Here is a 17,101-nt window from a genome sequence, read left to right as displayed (position 1 = left end):
CGGGACAATCTTTAGAAACTCCACCCTCCCTTATATTATACTTGTATTGTGAGACTTGAATGGTTGTCAACAGTTTTCTGTTGACAGAAATAACAACAGTTCACCTTTGAAAACTCTTCACTCAAAGCTACAATGATGATTGCTCTCGAGACGAAGGACTTCTGAAACAAATAACTTTCACACATTCACACTCACACTTGCACATCCCAAACGCACACGCAATTGCCGGTTTTTGAAAACGTTGCCTCTAAAAGAGAGAGAGAGAGAAAAAGAGAAAGAGAGAGAGAGAGAAAAGAGAGAGAGAGACTGAGAAAGTCGAACTCGGGCATAGGTAACCAACAAACCAAATTACTAGGCTTTATTGATACTAAAAGGAAAAGTTCCCCTCGTAAAATTTCTCTGAGCTTATTAGTTATTTAAATCAGCCCCAGGGCTGGACGCGCGACGCCGCAGGCACCTTCTGTCTGCTCCTGGAGGTGAGCAGCCAGCCTCCCCACGCCGACCCACAGCCCCTCGCTCGGTCCTGGGCACCTGGGGCGAAGGCGGGCGCAGCGAGCCGAGGTGAGCCACTGGGCAGGGGCGCAGGGCCCGGCACGCCGGGAGAGAGCTCCGCGTGGCCTAGGGTAGGACACTGGGCACCAGACTTTGGAAAGAAACAGGTCCCAGCCAATAATAAGGGAGTAGGCGAGTAGACCACGCGGCCGCGGGGCGCCGGAGCTCAGCCGGCCCGCTGCGTGGCTCCCCAGACCCCGGCTCGCTGGGCACCGGCCCCTGCGACCCTGCCGGAGCGCTGGTGTTGGCGCCGTGAGTCGGGCGCGGGGCAGCTCAGACCTCCAGGGTTCGCTAGTGTTTTGTGTGGATCTGGGAGCTTTGCAATTGGGTGGGCACCAGGTGAATTTACACCTTTCTGGATAGCTGTCTCAATAGTTGACAAGTCCCTCTGTGTGTGTGTGTGTGTGTGGCGTGTGTGTGTGTGCGCGCGCGCGTGCGATTGGTGGTGGGGGTGTGTATGAACGGCTGAATTTATTGAAAATAAACCCCAACCTGCCCACTGAAGTCCTCTAAGCCCGACTCGGTGTTCCCAAGTCCAGATGTGGCGCCGGGACTGCGCGAGGTGATGCCTTGTTCTTCTGGGCTTGGCTGTAGGGCGGGAGGGAAGGCACCACGGGGTGCGGGAGCACTGAGCCCGAGTCGCCGCCGTCACAGCCACCTGGGCCTTTCCCGGAGGCCAAGGTCTTGACTGACTGAAAGGGTGTCCGAGGGGATTCGTGATACCGAGAAAACAGGCGAAGCGCCAGCTCGAGAAGCCCTCTAAGTTGGCCCCCACTCCGTACGAGTTTGGGCTGGCGGATACACTGCCCCCCCCCCCCCCGGTCCCTCGTAGGTTTCTGGGACCTTGGGTCTGGCAGCGGGCTCTTTCGCCCTCTCCGCTTGGTTTGGTTCAAGACCCGCGTGGGCCCATAGCCGCAAAGCGTTTGGGAGGCAACTGCGGTTTGGGCCCCCTTGCACCCAGCTACCTGAGCTTGCCCGCCCCTACGAGGGGTGGGAGCTGATTTCTGGACGCTGGCCGGCCTGCCTGAAATTTGGGGTGCGGATAGGGTGCTATGGCTTGGGCTTTCCAGGTGTGCTTTTCATTTCAAGGGGTTGGGGCAAACTGTTCCTATTTTGCACGCGCCAGGGCGTTTTTGTGTTGAGTGGCCGGGTGGTACCCTGGGCCAGGGACCTGCCCATCCCCCGCCACATCCTTAACCCGCGGACTGTAGGCGACGCGGAAGGGTTGGCTCCGGGACGCGACCGGCAGAGCCGGCGCCGAAGGTTTCGGCCTCAGCCCACGCGGTGGCGCTGTCGGGAGAGGACGCCAGGGCTCGAGGCCGGGACCCCGGCAGTGACCCGGGCTCGAGGGTGGCGGGACCTTGACGCGAAGCCGAGGCATCGGGGCTCTTAGCAGCCACCTTGGGCCTGAGATCCTCTGCCTCACTAGGTGTTTCCCTAAGGAAAACGCAGCGGGTCGGGAGCGCCACCCCGGGCCCCAACCCCAACAGCTCCGAGGTGGGGGCGGGACGCAGCAGCGGCTCCTTGGGCGCTTCCTTTTCTTCCCCCACCCTTGCCTTGTTGCCCCAGTTTACAGTCGATTTCTACAAGTAAACTAGATTAGCAGGGCAGTCATTCGCTCGCAGCGCGGTTGCAGAAGGGGACCCACCTATTACACTCCGGGCTCTGCAAAACAATGAAGGGCGCCCGGGGGGGCGTTGCCCGGTGTGGCTATGTTGGTGCTCCAGGCCGCAGGACCCTCCGTCCTCCCCGGTCCTCCGGCCCGCGGCCGCCTAAGGGATACCAGATCTCCCACCAACGACTCCCCCAGCTCTGAAACCTATCTCCTCGCTTTCTTCCCCCAGGGCAGGCAGCGCCCACACCCGAGGCCCATCTCCTACCCCGGGGAGCCCAGTGCAGAAAGCTCCCCGTCCTCGCCCGAGGCAGCTCCTGGGCCGACCTTGGCACCTCCCTTCCCGCCCACCCAGCCCCTGCACGGTCGGCCCCACTAGCCCCAGACCCTCGGGCCTCTGGGGTGCTAGGCTCACCGCCCAGCGCGGACTTGTTGCCCACCATCCTTCCCCATCAGTCGTCCCCGTGAGGCGTATCTCCCTGCTCGGGCCGCAGGGGCTCGTTCGTTTGGGGCCGGGAGGAGGACCTCCACCGTCTCTACCTCCGGCGGTCGACGGCTTCCTTCCCTCTCCTCCCCCGCCCAGGCCCCCTGAGCCGCCGGGGGAGCCAGGAGTCATCTATCTTTGCCTGGCGCGGGTTGGGATTTGTCCGGCTCTGATGCCAGCGAGGAAGGCGTGCGGATAACGAAGTAAGTGTCCCCCGCCCTGCGCTCGGGTCAGTCCCCAGACACCCGGAGCACTCTGGGAAAGGGCTCAAGCCCACCCTGGGCGAACCGTCCTCCAAAGGCGCATCCCCTACTGGGGTATTCTGGCCCCTGGCTCTTGTCTTCTTGGCTCATCCGATTTCCAATCTAAGCCCCTCGCGGTTATGCCGTCCGAGAAAGTGTTGGTCGCCAACTCCCCACGGACAGTCCGCGGCGGAAATTGGCTTCAAAGCTGGCGTGGGCTTCATTTGAAAGAAATGATTCCCTCCCGCCCTCCTCCCGCCCCCAGCAGGGCAAGCTCCGGAGGAAGAGGCAGGCCCGCTTGGGTTCCTAGAAGCCGTCGAAAGCTTTTGACGCGGGCGATTCCTATAATTTTCCCTGCGTGTTCCAGGGTTGAGGGAAAACGCGGCACAACTTTCCAGGGTTCTTTAAGAGGCAGGATCTCTCTGCTTGGGTGACCGAACTTGAAAGCCTTGGAGCTTGGGGATGGATGCCGGGCCCTCAGGGCTCGCGATGGCCCAGGCGAGGGCCGAAGTCCCGCGCCTGGCACCCTGCACCCTCCACCCGGGCGACCAGGCCTACGCTGTCCGGAGCGGGCCTCTAGGAGGGAAGGTTGACCAGGGTGGAAAGCACGCACAACAAAAACTTGGTGTCGACAAAGAGAAATCAAGAAACGTCATTAGACTGCAGGCCATAAAAGAAGGCCTGATAGAGAGAAAAGGAGAGAAGTTGGAAATAAGAAAAACCATACACCTTTAACACCAGCATATAAAGATCTATTGATTTTTTAAATAACAAATCCGTGTTTGTGAAAGACAGGCGGCCTTTTACTAAATGACACAAGAAAAACTTGGGGGGGGGGGGGGTGAAGAAAAGGTGAAAAGTACGAGCAGATTCCCCACAAAAAAGTCAGTTAGAAGGAAACTGAGGGATAAAAATGTCCCCCAGATGTGAACTCCATGTTTTGAGCACGGAAGCAAACTATCTCCTAATGCACAATATCGGTTTTAGATAAAAGTATTTTAAAAAATCAAACGTAAATAAAATAACTCTTGTTATTTTGTTTTAAAAATGTTTGGAAATAAATCTTTTGAGGGATACAAAACGAAACCAAACAAATACTCTTGAATCATCATCAAATTTATTTATTTACTGTTTTAAACAGTAGAAAATTCTAGCGAAGGTAAAAATATTATTTAAAATATATCTTATTGTCGAAATTAAATCTGCTGGAAATAATCGCTTCAGTTGAAATAAAGTCAATACAAAAATTGTGCAGTAAAAAGCGTATGTAATTTGAAACAGAAAAGGCCTTTATTAGAGACAAAACTCGAGAGGAAAAAAACCCACACCGGACATACATCACAAAACTTCCTAGAACTCTCCTTTAAATCGAAAGAAATTTGTAAAATGTGATATGAAATACAACTCTACAAACATTCAAAATACATTTCTGGTCATAATTAATCGTATTTGACATTTTCCTCTAAGTTTAATGCAACTTTAAATAATTTAGGTTTTTTTCCTAACATGATAGATTTTTTTCAGTATCAGAAATGGACAAGAGGAAACTCCAATAAAGAGAAAAGCAATGAATTTAAAAGGGTGCAGAATCTGAAAACAAACTAGCCACAATGTACATTTAATTGTACTTAAATGTATATTTCATTTAAATAGTCATTCTCAGGGGTTTAATAATTTAGAATCAATAGTTCCCTTCAAAACATAATAAAATATTTACACTTTATAAAATATTAACCGATTAACAATACAGCCGTGTTGTTTATAAGAGTGTAACTGAAGTCCTGCAAATCATGTTGTTGACACAAGCCTGTGAGGTTAGCGAAGTGATCCTTAGCAAAATGTAAATGAAGATCTTCAGACAGTGGTGTTTATAAAATAGCTCATTAATGACTTAGGATTGAATCGCTCCAACCATTCGCATCATCAGATATAATAATAGTGACGAATCAGACAGGAAAGATCCTGGCTAAACCATTTGCATTTTTTTCCAGAAGTACTGAACTCCTAATATCACCAATTCTTCTAAGTTCCTGGACATTGATCCGGAGGAGGATTCGCAGTTCAACATCAAGGTAAGGAAGGATACAGCATTGTTACCGTTGTTGAGATATTAATAAGAAATACGCCTTTCCCCATGTTGTAAACGGGCTAAGTTTGACAGTGGTAGTTGGCTTTTGCGACACCCCCTTCCCATTTCGACATATAACAGATTGAAGAAAAAGTTTGTTGCTCAAACTTACAGCTTGTTTCTTTGCAGCCCCAAACCTTTTAGCTACCACCACGGGTTGATTTACTAGACCCACTTTGCTCTCACCGACTTCGAACTGTGCATTTTCTCCCACCCGTTTGACTGGGGGTGGGATGCAGGGGGAGGATGGGACTTGGTGAAGAAAACCAGGGAAAGGCAAACGCTGCCTAAAACTCCCAGGGTGGCTCCCCTAAGATTTGCTATCCTGCTTGTTTCTTTTCTCGGCCGGGATCCGACCGACTCCCGGGTCGCCTCGGACTTCTTTGGAACTTGGTGGGCGGCGTCTGGGTGCCGGGTTCGTGGTGATCTGGGCGCCGACACTTAGGCCGGGGGCAGGTTTCCTTCCTGGGACCCTTTCTCTTCCAGAGGCTCTCAAGCCTCTAAGCCCGTGCGCATGCCGCCTACCAGGGAGATGCGGCTAGTGGAAGGCGGTCTTGTCCCGGGCACAATCGGCGGACTCAGCTTTCCGCAGTCTGTGCACCCAGCCGGGATTTACAGAACTGCTCCCGAGAGCGTTTCCCGAAACCGAACTTAGTTTGGCCCTCTGGCGCCGCCGTACAGTCAACGCTTCTTAAGGGGGATCGGTGGCTCTTGCTGCGGGAGCTGTGGGAGAGCCCTCGGGGTCTTGGGGATTAAGAGGGAGAGTCAACATGTGCGGGAGGGACAGGAGGCGCAACCAGTTGAGGGGGATTCTCTGGCCTCAGGGCCGGCGGGGATGCGTCCACATTTTCTCGCCTAAGGTCCTAGCGGCTAATGTCCGCCGACGCCCCTGGCATCTCGCGGGGGCAGCGGCCCTTGCCCACGTGCTTTTCCTTAAGGAGGCACTGCGCCTAAGCAGAATCGCAGGGACAAAAGCGCGGCCAGAGGCCAGCCTGCTCGGCTAGTGCCCGCGCCACCTTAAATGAGCACCGCGGCCGGAGTCGGGCTCCGCGGCCGCGGGAGTCGGCAAAAGTTTGTGGCTCTGTTACGCCTTCGCGGGACCTGCTGGGGACGCTCCTGTGCGGCCTCCCCCAGGGCGGGGAGGCCGGGTCCTCACGGCACAGCTCTGCAGGCGCCAGCAGCCCTGGGCTCGAGCAGCTTGGGGTCCCCAGGAGCCCCAGTCCTGTAGCCCGAGGACAGGCAGCCCCACCGCCCTCGCCGCCACCGCGTCACGGGCTCCAGGCGGCCCGGTTTGCGCCGCTCGCGATGTCTCCGGAGCGGCGAGCGCTCCAGGGATGCCATCCAGGGATGCACCCCGCTCTGCACCCACCACGCAACCCCCATTCCTGTGCCACCCACAGCCCGGCGGGCAGTGGCCGTGCTCCTGCCATTCGGGACACCCGGGCTATTGTTCCGGACTCGCGGCCGTGCCAGCTTTGAAGGAGAAGCGGCCTTCCCTGCGCGCGCGGCGGCACGAAGCGCGGCGGGCCGGGACGTTCGGCTCGGCGCGGAGGGGGAGCTCGCAGGCACCGAGAAAAGTTGCTCGGAGGGGCGGAGGCGGTGGGTGGTGGGCGGAGGCGGTGGGTGGGGGAGGCGATCGCCCTCCTATCTCCAAAGTCGAAAGTACTCCGCGCAGTTAACAGAGCTGGGAGCCGAGGCAGCCGCGGTCGCCTCTTGCGCGTCGGTCTGCGTCTCCGCCGGCAGACGCGGCACCCAGCGACTGCCTTGTCGCCGCCGCCTCCGCGCCGGGAAGAGTGCGCCTAGGGGCTGGGCGAGGCGACCGCGCCCTGGACCCGCCACAAGGAGGAGGACCAGACCCTGGGCCCCGGTGCCCGCCTGCGCCCAGACGCACCCACCCGCTGGCCGCGGCCACCACCTCGCGCCGCACTCGGTCCTCTGCCATCGGTCCTTCGCCGCCTCGTGCACGAGGTCCTCGTCACCCCGCTCCGACCGCCGACTCTCCCCTTCCTCCTCCTCCCTCCTCCCTGCCTCCCACCCGCCCCTCGCCTGTCCCTCTGCCTCCTCCGCAGCCCCGCCGCCGTTGGGTCGCCGTGCTCACAGCGATTGATTGATTGATGTTTAATTTCCTGCCAGGCGGGGCCCCCCTCCCCCCGCAACCTCCCCAGCCCTCCTCCCCGCCCCCCACTCCCCTCTTTTCTTGCGGTGGACCAGTCTGGCTTGGGTTTAGATTCATCCCCCCCACCCCCATCCCGAAATAATCCAGAGACTTCCCCTACCCCCACCCCAAATTATTATTTTGAAGGCGCTAGATCTGGGGACCGAAAGGGGGAGGGGGAGAAATCGGAAACCGAGGACAACCCAAAAGGACTCACTTTGCCTGATGACTCAACGCAACTAATAATCATCTCCCTCTCAGTGTGTCTCTCTCTGCGGCTTGTCAGTGAGTCCGGCTCTGGCTGCTGGCAGAAGCGGCCGAGAGGGGAGAGGCTGGAGGTGACAGCTTGGGCGGCCGCCGCGTTTCCTCCCGCGCGCGGTCCCGGGTCCCTGCGTCTTCTAGGCTCTTGGTGTCACCGGTCCCACCGCTCTGGCCGCGCCTCCTCGCGAGCTAGCTGCCCTGCGAACGGGCAGCCGCGGCCCGGCGCCGCTGCCTCCGGGTTCTCAGCCCTTTCTCTCCAGAACCGGTCTCCTTCCCGAAGGTGTGAAAAGGCTCTTTCAGCCTCCTTCTCTTCCCCCCTCCTCCGCCGTCCCCTCCCCCGCTCGCTCGGGTGTCCCTTTGGAGGAGTCCTTTCCCTCTCCTCCTCCTCCCCCTCCTCCCTCCCCCCATCATCATCATAACAACCATCTCCGCACCAGAAGAAGACACCCTGACCCAGGACCTTAAACGTTAGGACCTGGGGAAGAGGGAAGGGAAAGGAGTAAAGAGGAAGAAGACTAGGAGAACACCGCAAAGCCAAGCACCAGAAACTTTCCACCCTGGATTCTCTACTTTTGCTCCATGGACAGAGCCCCAGCCAGCCAAGTTTCAGACAGACCGTGAGCAGTAAGTACGCAGGGCGAGGGCTCCCGCGCTGCGCTCGGGAGTTCGGGGAAGCCCAGGGCCAACGAAGTTCCCTCCCCGCCGCTCTCGGCCTCTCGGACCGCGAAGTCGGAGAATGCAGGCGGAACCCTCGTCCGCAGCCCTCCTGCTCTGTGTCTTCATCTCGCATCCTTCCTTTCACCTCCCCCTGCCACCTCCACCTTGTCTCCTTGACCCGTGGCGCCGACGCTGCTCGCGCAGCGAGAGCGCCCACCAGGATTCCCAGCGCGCACGCAGTACGGTGCCGGGGTCCTGCTTCTTGCGGGTGTCAGTGACAACGCGAGCGCCGTTTCATCAGGTGTTTCCCCTCCTTCCCTGCCCCCCCACCCCCAATCCAGGGGTGTCGAGACCTGCGGCTTCCGTGGGGAGCGCACTGCCAACCTAGTGACCCAGAGGAAAACTTTCTGGAGCGATGTTAAAATTGGGGCGGATGAAGGCTGCTCTTGCACTAAGAATTCAAATGCTTTTTGCTTTTGTGTTTTATACTGAAGAGCTTTAAAAAAGCACTCGGGATCAGATGAAGATAAGAACGCTCCAAAATAATAACGATTGTAGCGCCCGCCTTTGTGATGGAGGTTATTCTGATAAATACCTCCAAGTGTTTTCGGATGCTTATTAATGTGGAATTAGGGTTGATTTTATGCAGGTGTGTGCTTACCTCAGGACTTGCTCTGTATAGGTAAAAAGCGGGTATTCAAGGGGTTCTTTCGCCCGGCCTTTGGCTCCTGCCTGGCTATTCACAGCGCATTTACCGGGTGGTTAATTCGGTTATGGACTTGCGCACAGCCCCCACTCCCTTCCCATGTGGGTGGAACGTGTTTTTTATGAAGTTCACTTATTCCACAATCCTGACCCCGGGACGGGCTAGGCTGTCGCACCCAGGAACGGTTTATGCCAACCCCGTCCCAATGAATGGACCACTTGTAGGCTCCCCTGGGTGCCAACCCCGGCCGCAACCCCGAGGGCTGACTTCTGGGGAGCTGCGACTGGGCAGAGGCGCCGAACCGAGGCGCTGGGCTTCCCGGGGGCCTCCCAGTGTGAGGTTGGGACCGGCTTCCCGGCTCGGGCCCCTCGGGCAGCGTGGGAGGAAGTTTGTGTGGCTGTGGTGCAGCGCTCTGCCACTGGCCTGAACGTCTATCACGTGTGTGAGCGGTTTTCCCTCTTTTTTCTCCCTCCCCCTTTCCTCCCCCCACCCCCTCCCTAGGTCCCTGTGCGTTTTATTGCGACCTGCCGGTGGGAACTTTGTCTCCGAGTCGGAGCAGCATGGAGCGGCGGAGCGAGAGCCCGTGTCTGCGGGACAGCCCCGACCGGCGGAGCGGCAGCCCGGACGTCAAGGGGCCTCCCCCGGTGAAGGTGGCCCGGCTGGAGCAGAACGGCAGCCCCATGGGAGCCCGCGGGAGGCCCAACGGCGCCGTGGCCAAGGCCGTGGGAGGTAACAGCCCGAAGCAGGGAGGCGCGCAGCCCGCGGCCCAGTGATAATGGCCTGGGTGTCAGGGTTCAGGTTGATTAGGCGCTGTCGCGGTGTAGGATTACAGGAAGTGAATTCAGGTTGCCAAATAATGCCCCCGTCGCCTCTCATCTGCAACTGGTAGCTTCATCTCGAGTTAAAACAAGAAAGTGGTTTTTACCCAGAGGGTGGCATTTTTTGGGCATTTTGCCACTGTGTGCTGAGGTGTTGGCAGGTTTATGTCACAGCCAGCTAACTGTTTCTAGATTTTCCTAGAGAGCTTTTTAGTGATTTAACTCTTTTGCCTTGCCTCAGAGTGTCTGTTGTAGGGATGAAGTTCACGTGCGTTCGCTTTTAGGGAATAAAATAGTTGTTAATGCTCAGGCGAGTACAGGGACAAGGAGAGTTGATGTTACTTTGTAGTGAGGACAGTGCTTCAAGACAGATGAGTAACAACTGGGAATATTTCCTGCCACGTGAAATGTGGGAAATAAAGAATCACCATGAATCCATCAGGCCCTTAGAAGCTTAAATGCTGCAGTTGTCTATAGTTTAGTCATATGCATTTGTAACTTTGTTATAGGACAACAGATAAAAATAGGAAAGTAGCCTTATCAACTACATGCAGTTTCCCCTCCCAAGAATTTATTAATAATTTTATTTAAAGAAAATCTTTTGTAGTTTTTACTAGTTAAGCAACTACTTTCTTTTAAAGTGGTCAGGAAAAGCAATCATACAAAATAAAGATATGGGAGAAATTTAAACATTGAAATATTTTGGAGTTTGTATGCCATTTGCTTAGTGGTCTTTTACATGTAAAATCCACAATTCTACATGGCATGCAGGTTTTCTGTGTGTTTGGGATCAATCACTAGTTTAATTTTTTTTTTTTGCTTCTAACGTTTTTTCTCTAATAATTTCAACAATAGCCCATTTAATATAATTATATTAACTTGCCTTAAATGATATAAAACCTTGGCAAACCTTAATGATAAGCTACCACCCCCTTGTTATAAGAGTCTGTTTTGTATGTATTTCAAAATAGTTACTTACCTCTAAAAATGTTCATTTCCCTTTAAAGAGTTAAACACATATGTTTTATAAAATCATAGTTTTTTCTTTTACTTATTTGCTATTTCTGTTTCTTCATGGTAAATACTCAGGATGGTTTGTCTCAGTTTTTCATATTAATCATCTCACTTGAGATGCATTCATCCTTTCAATGTTGTAAGTTAAAAAATTTGGTGATGGATTCTGCCTTATCTCCCCTTTTTGGGACTTGAAAATATACTTTATTGAGGCAAAAGAAAACTTAACAGTTCTGTGACCCACTTTTAAAAAGAGAGGTTTATTAATTTGTCCTGATACTGGAGCAAATAATGTCAGGCTTTTGGCATAATCATTTAGTGTATGCATATAAGAAATAAAAATTCATAGAGAGTATGATGGTACCAATTATGAGGTATGCTAAGTGCTCAAAATATTTGAAAAAGTTCTGGAAATCCTTGGAGACAGTGTGTTCCAAAGTGGCCTTTGTGGACAGAAAAGGCTTGGACTTAAAATTTTGGTATCTTTCTGAAGATCTAATACAATTCACTAAATTGAAAGGAATCTGTAAACATTTTAGAATGTAATTGTTAATAATTGTGCTTCCCTAAAACAAGTTTTTTTTCCCCCTCCTTCTGTATCATGTTGAACTATGAAAGAAAGTGCCTTGCTCTGTTGACCAGGGATATGTTTAGTGTTAAATAGTGATTGCTTTTCAAATTTGTTGAGAATATAGTTCACATTTGAGCCCTTACATGTTTAATATAAACTAAAATTATTATCTTGGTGAAGAATAATAGATTTGTTTCAACCAGCTGCCTTAGACACTTTCTCTTAATTAACTTAATTTAGTAATAGCAGAGGTCTTATTAGCTGCTTCCCAAGTTGAAAATAAAGATGACATTATTTTGTCTCAATACATATCGTTTATAATACCTGATAGTAAAGTGGTTAAAGTTGTTTAGTGGAATTTAAATTTTTTAAAAAAGATTTTACTTTATATGGCATAATTATAAAGAGATTAATTTAGACAACTTTAGAATATAACAACTTAGAAGATAAGATTTTCATAGTACAAAGGTTTCTAATTGAATGTTAACAAAATTATTTTATGAGTTTAAGTTTATATAATTCCCAAATGTATGTTAAAGATGTTAATAATTTATTTGCAACTTTTAACCATGTATATATATAGTTTGGAGCAAAGCCAAGCCTTTTGAAAAATGCACATTCTAAATTTTAAAAAATGTTTAAAATAAATTTTTAGTTAGTTTTTTTATAATTAAAGGATTTTTTGAACATAGAGTAAATATAGATTATATTTCTACCATTCTATGTTCTTTTGTTTAAATTTTCTTTATAAAGCAATATAATAAGCATAGGTAACTATGCAAGTATTTATAGCTCTTTATCATTTATTAGCATTTTCAGATATATTGCAGTCTTGTCAATGGTGTAAAGATGGATACAATAAAATTTGCCTTAAAAGTGGAGCCAAAAATTTGGGAGTACATATTTGTTAATCTTTAGTGTTCCTCTTTCTTAAAAGCTGTTCTTTTAAAAATAAGGGAGATCAAGTTAATTGGTTGTCTAATCAAATAGCAATTTATCTTACTATTTTTGATAAGCAGTGAGGTAAATATATTTTAAATATATTTCTGAATGCATTGATTGCAGTAGTAAATTCTGCTATTACTGCACTTATTTAGGTAGAGGGAATTTACTGTGTTTTTCGATGAGAACTAAGTATTCATAAAAAAAGGGGGCATTGTTTTAGTGTCTGAATTTAAATAGTAGAGAGGGTAGATACACTGTCACCAGTCTTTAAGGTTGTGTTTTAACAGGGGACTTAAAAGTGTGTTGTTTACTATGTGGTTAACTTTAGAAGACTCTATTAAAAACTAGATCAGTTTTGCTTTGTCTTTCCAACACTTTCTAGGATGTTTTTGCTCTTATCTGAGCAGTGTGTTTTAAAGCATGTATGTAATAAAATGTAAGTGCTCAGATGTGTATGTCAGTCAGCTTTTATAGAAGGTCCTTAGGAAAAAAAAAAGGCTAATATCTCTTTAAAAAACATATGAAGGCTAGGAGAGAGTTTAGAGCTAGCAAGAGCACGATGGTGTTGACAGCTTTATATCCCTGCTGGGTAACATTCACTTACTAGAATTGGCGTCCCCTCTCAGCTAGTAATTCACTCCATAAGGATTTTGAAAAAGGATGATTAATGGTGAGGAAATTTATATTTGTGAAATTGTTGATTAAAACTTACAGATCTATTTGAAGATTAGGAAAAGAAGAGATTATTAAGGATGATGAAAATAAGAATCAGATGATCCTTTTTACCACTATTAGCATAAGTACCTAAAATGTTCTGTTATATGGAATGCTTGCTTCAGCCATGCAACTTACAGCATAAAATGAAAGTGATGCCAATCAAGTTTCCAGAGGAAGCAAGGCATTCTGCTTTTCTCCTGGACTGCTGAAAGGTGCTGGCCAGTTGTGCTTTAATAGCAATAAATTGTTGTGTTTCATTCATTGTTAACACAAGCATTTTCGTTTTTTAATGTTTGGCTTAAAGAAGAACTTTCAGACAGCTTTATTTAAACTGAATGAACAGCGCTTGAATATACCAGATGGTGTATTTGCTGATAGGAGGCATTAAACATCAGAAATCTTTTTGATACTTTTCATTTTCCCATGAATTTTTATGATTTTTTTGGTGTTAAATGTTCTAGATTTTAGGGAAAAATATTTAAACATTGAAAATATCTTTTAGAGAGATTTGCTTTTTTTTTTTTTTTTGAAAAAAACTTGCTTATTTCTGAAAAATAATTTGTTTTATAAATAACAATTTAATTTTGTTGGCATACTGTCTGTGGAAGTTATCTTATAACTAGTCTACCCGAAGTAGACCTATTTGTGCTACCAGGCAGCCCTTTCAAGAACTTAACTGTCTTGTTGCAAGGGGAAAAAAATCATTATGCAGTACACACTGATGTATTCAAATAGGGAAGCAAATGTGATCAAGATTGTTAGTCAGGGCCTCATTTAAAACTGAACATTGTCTACAACAGTTAGTTTAATTGTCTACATGTGGAACACTTCCTTTTAGATGAAAAGAAATGCAGTTCGGGTCAGGTGTAGTCACCATATCAGCGACAGTAGAGAGACATTTAACTTTTTGAAAGTGCAGATATGAAAGTATAGGTAGGTGTATGTAGAGATTATATAATACTTAAAAATTTAGAAATATATTGTTAACATGGGCAAAATGGAGAAAACTCCATTTCCAAGGATGAATATCATAATACTTGTAGGAAGTACTCATTACTTCAAAAAGAGAAAAGATTGTATTTTCCCCTCCCACTCACTTTTTTTTTTTTTTTTTTTTTTAAGGTTTTAAGATCTTTTAAATAGAATGAACTTAAGCTTTGGGGTCATCCAACAATCTAGCATGTCCTCTGTAGTTTTGCTGAGGTAGAAAAATAACTCTTCTCTAAAGTGTTTTTAGTTCTTGGCCTGTTATTAAAATAAAGATATACTTGGTTAAAAAAATATATGCAATGGAACATACACATTAAACAGAACATAGGGTATCCGCCCCTCAAAGTCCTGAGCATAATTTGATGTTTCAAGTAAGTTTGGAAGCCTTATGTTCCATCAGCAGAAACCCACTGACCATTGTATACTCAAGATCATCTGTAGTGTAGTGTGTGTGTGTGTGTGTGTGTGTGTGTGTGTGTGTGTGTGTGAACTACACAGATGTCCCTTAAGGCATCTGTTTTTTAACCCCTGCAGAAAATAAGCAATATCACCCTTTCCCAGAGGGTTGTAACCAGCAAAGTCTGTACATATGAGATATCCTGTTTGAATTCTTCTTTTCTTTCTTGAATTTTGTTTTAACCAATCTGTCTCTGTAGAGAGGGGAAAACAGACTAATCATCATTTATTAGATAGCTAAGAATATGAATTTGAGTCATTTTAAGTATAGGGAAATCAGTTTTATTCTAGACAATACTTACAATAATTATTTGGTATATCTGGCAAAGTAGTAAGCAGTGAAGTTTGGTAATTATAATTTTAAAACTCTTATTTTTCTTTCTTTTTAAAAAGTATTTATTATAGAATTAGCATATATGTATATATTTAAAAAGACATGTTAAATTTACAGGGCTAGATGAATTACAAATAGTATTATTTTCTTGGGTTATACTTATCTTTTAAAGCTTTTTAGGTTTCTGTTGGAATAAAATTTCTCACCATTAAAATGTTTCTTATGACTAAGAATCCCACATTAGGTGTGTAAAATATGTACATAGTTTGTTTCATTTCAGAAAGCCAGACTTTATCCTACATAGCATGTAAATTAATAAAGAATTCTTTATATTGTTTTATCGGTAGGCTTTTAAAAAACCTATATAACTAATATATGGTAACATAGTAATTTTTACTATCTTCCTTACATGAATACTTAGATACAATGGCATTTTGGAACATATTTAAAGATGGAGCATTTGACAAAAGTTGTATGTGTAACAGTTTGTCAGTGAAAAGTGACAAGTGGGAAATGACAAATGAAATGTTGGCATCATCACTCTTTATTTTGATAAAAATGTCTCAATTTGCAGTGATATAATACTGTTTCATATTATTTCATGAGTTGTGTGAGAATGCATAAGGGGAATTTAGATTTTGTGAACGAAAAATTAGCAGCCCAAACTCTCTTTTCAGAAGCTTTGGCAGCAAGTTCCCCGTCTCCCCCACTCCCCAAGAATAAGAACAGCAGTGAAATGTTGGATCTAACCCATACATTTTAACTCATTATTTTTTGGATAAAAAAAAGAGAAATAACCTAAAATGGTTTCAAGTAGGAGACCTTTATGCTTAGCTCAAAAAAATGAAAAAAAGAGTTTGCCTTTTAGTTTCTATTCTTTTCTTTGTGGCAATTTTTAAATGAATGATTTGCCTCTACTGACTTTGATTGTATGGGTCTTTTTTCACTTCCAATCAACACTGCTCTCCATCATTAACTTAGGGTGCCAGTAAGGAGAGCTGTGAATTCCTGTTATTTTAAAATGCAATAGAGGTTTTGAAAATGTCTGTGGTAAAAATGGATTTTTATATACAAAAGATTAATCATCCTACTACTTAAATGTAATGTGATAAATATTTCGAAGTCAAAGTAGATGCCCCGAATGGAACTGAGGTATGACTAAAACAAAAACCAGTTGAGGACTTACAGAGTTGGAAAAATGCACAGTTGTAGCCACTATAGTGTGCTATTTTCCGTTCCTCTTTATTGTTAGCAATCAACCAAACATTATTTTTCTTCTTTTACGTAGAAACAAGCCCCGTAAGCATAACATGCTATAGTATTTTTGTAAAAATGTTCCATGGTGGAGTTTTCAAAATTATGGAACTCTAGCTATATGTATTTGTTTCAATTAACAGAATTATTTTGCTTCTTAGTAGCAAGTGATTTAAGAATTGTGGTAAAATCAGTATAATTATGAAAGGCTACATCAGAAATTGCATTCTACAACTTGCATATCTTTTGCTGCTCAATTAAAAGTTTTCCTTATTTCAGATTTTTAAAAAACTAGATAAAAAGACATAATATGGAACAAGTGTGCTTTAGATATATAATTATGACAACAGAATTTATGGCATGCATTTTTTCCCCCTTTTAATTGATGTCCTTTAACTTAAACAAGTGGATGTTATGGTTATTAGTTTGACACATGCCTAAAATGCAGATCAAAGCATTAATAGAAATTTTGAGTATTTGAAACTTGCAATAAAGTTATCAGCAAACTATGTCAGTCTTATAGTAAGCATATTCTTTATTAATGGTTATGACATATAGGACAGGAAAACCTTCTGGGGAAATGTATTTCAATTTTAGTTGCTCCTGGTACTATTACTCATTAATAGTGTGTGGGCAAATTCAGTTCTGCTCTTATCTAGTAGCCTTATCATTGGAATGGAGTTCTATCGTAGCACAGTTGGTTATTAAACTGTAAAATAACAACAAAGATCAAAAAAGGGGAAGCACTGCAAGCTACTATTTATGAAAAGGGATCCATTTCAAACCAGGGTAACTGGTGCCCACTGATGGTTGCACAGTTACTGAAATGTGCACAGCAGCTCAGTGTCTTTCTTTTGTTTATTTGACTTACACAGATATTTATGTATATAATATATAAAATAAGAGACTCTAGTTAGAGCAAATGCTTTTCAAAGTACTAAGATCTGACAGAGGTGATTTGCAGGCATTTGTTGTAGAAACAGCTTGAATTTCATCATGTTAACCACATATATCTTTTTCTTTCTTTAAAAAGTACCTTTTACTTGTTTTTGCATTTGGCTGGAAAGCAAGTGTATCAGTTCCTTCATAACTGATTGTGACTGATTTTTTTTTTTTTTTTAAACAGAAGAAAATATTTTCTTTGCAAAGAGAGCAAATTTGATGGAATACAATGCCCAAGCCTCCTGGGAAAGGACCAAAGGACT

At 46.3% G+C, this 17,101-nt stretch overlaps 1 protein-coding gene across 4 annotated transcripts in view; it reads left to right on the top strand.

The window, feature by feature from the left end:
• Positions 1-443: 443 nt before the first annotated feature.
• The window catches only part of SATB2 (SATB homeobox 2), a 194,188-nt gene continuing 177,530 nt past the window's right edge, over positions 444-17,101 (top strand). Inside the window, exons 1-3 of one of the 4 annotated variants that reach the window (XM_065525832.2) lie at positions 2,162-2,851; positions 4,882-4,962; positions 9,299-9,526. In XM_065525832.2, the coding sequence (XP_065381904.1) occupies positions 9,358-9,526 (169 nt within the window). In that variant the 5' untranslated portion in view covers positions 2,162-2,851; positions 4,882-4,962; positions 9,299-9,357. Of the gene's footprint in view, positions 562-2,161; positions 2,852-4,881; positions 4,963-6,060; positions 8,059-9,298; positions 9,527-17,101 lie in introns of those variants that run through there. The other 3 variants (XM_065525834.2, XM_045367439.3, XM_005573845.5) reach the window with 3 other exon arrangements.

This window comes from Macaca fascicularis, chromosome 12 (genome assembly GCF_037993035.2).
Source record: "Macaca fascicularis isolate 582-1 chromosome 12, T2T-MFA8v1.1".
NCBI lineage: Eukaryota > Metazoa > Chordata > Mammalia > Primates > Cercopithecidae > Macaca > Macaca fascicularis.
Note: the sequence above shows the minus strand (reverse complement) of the source record. Positions and strands in the feature narration are given on the sequence as shown.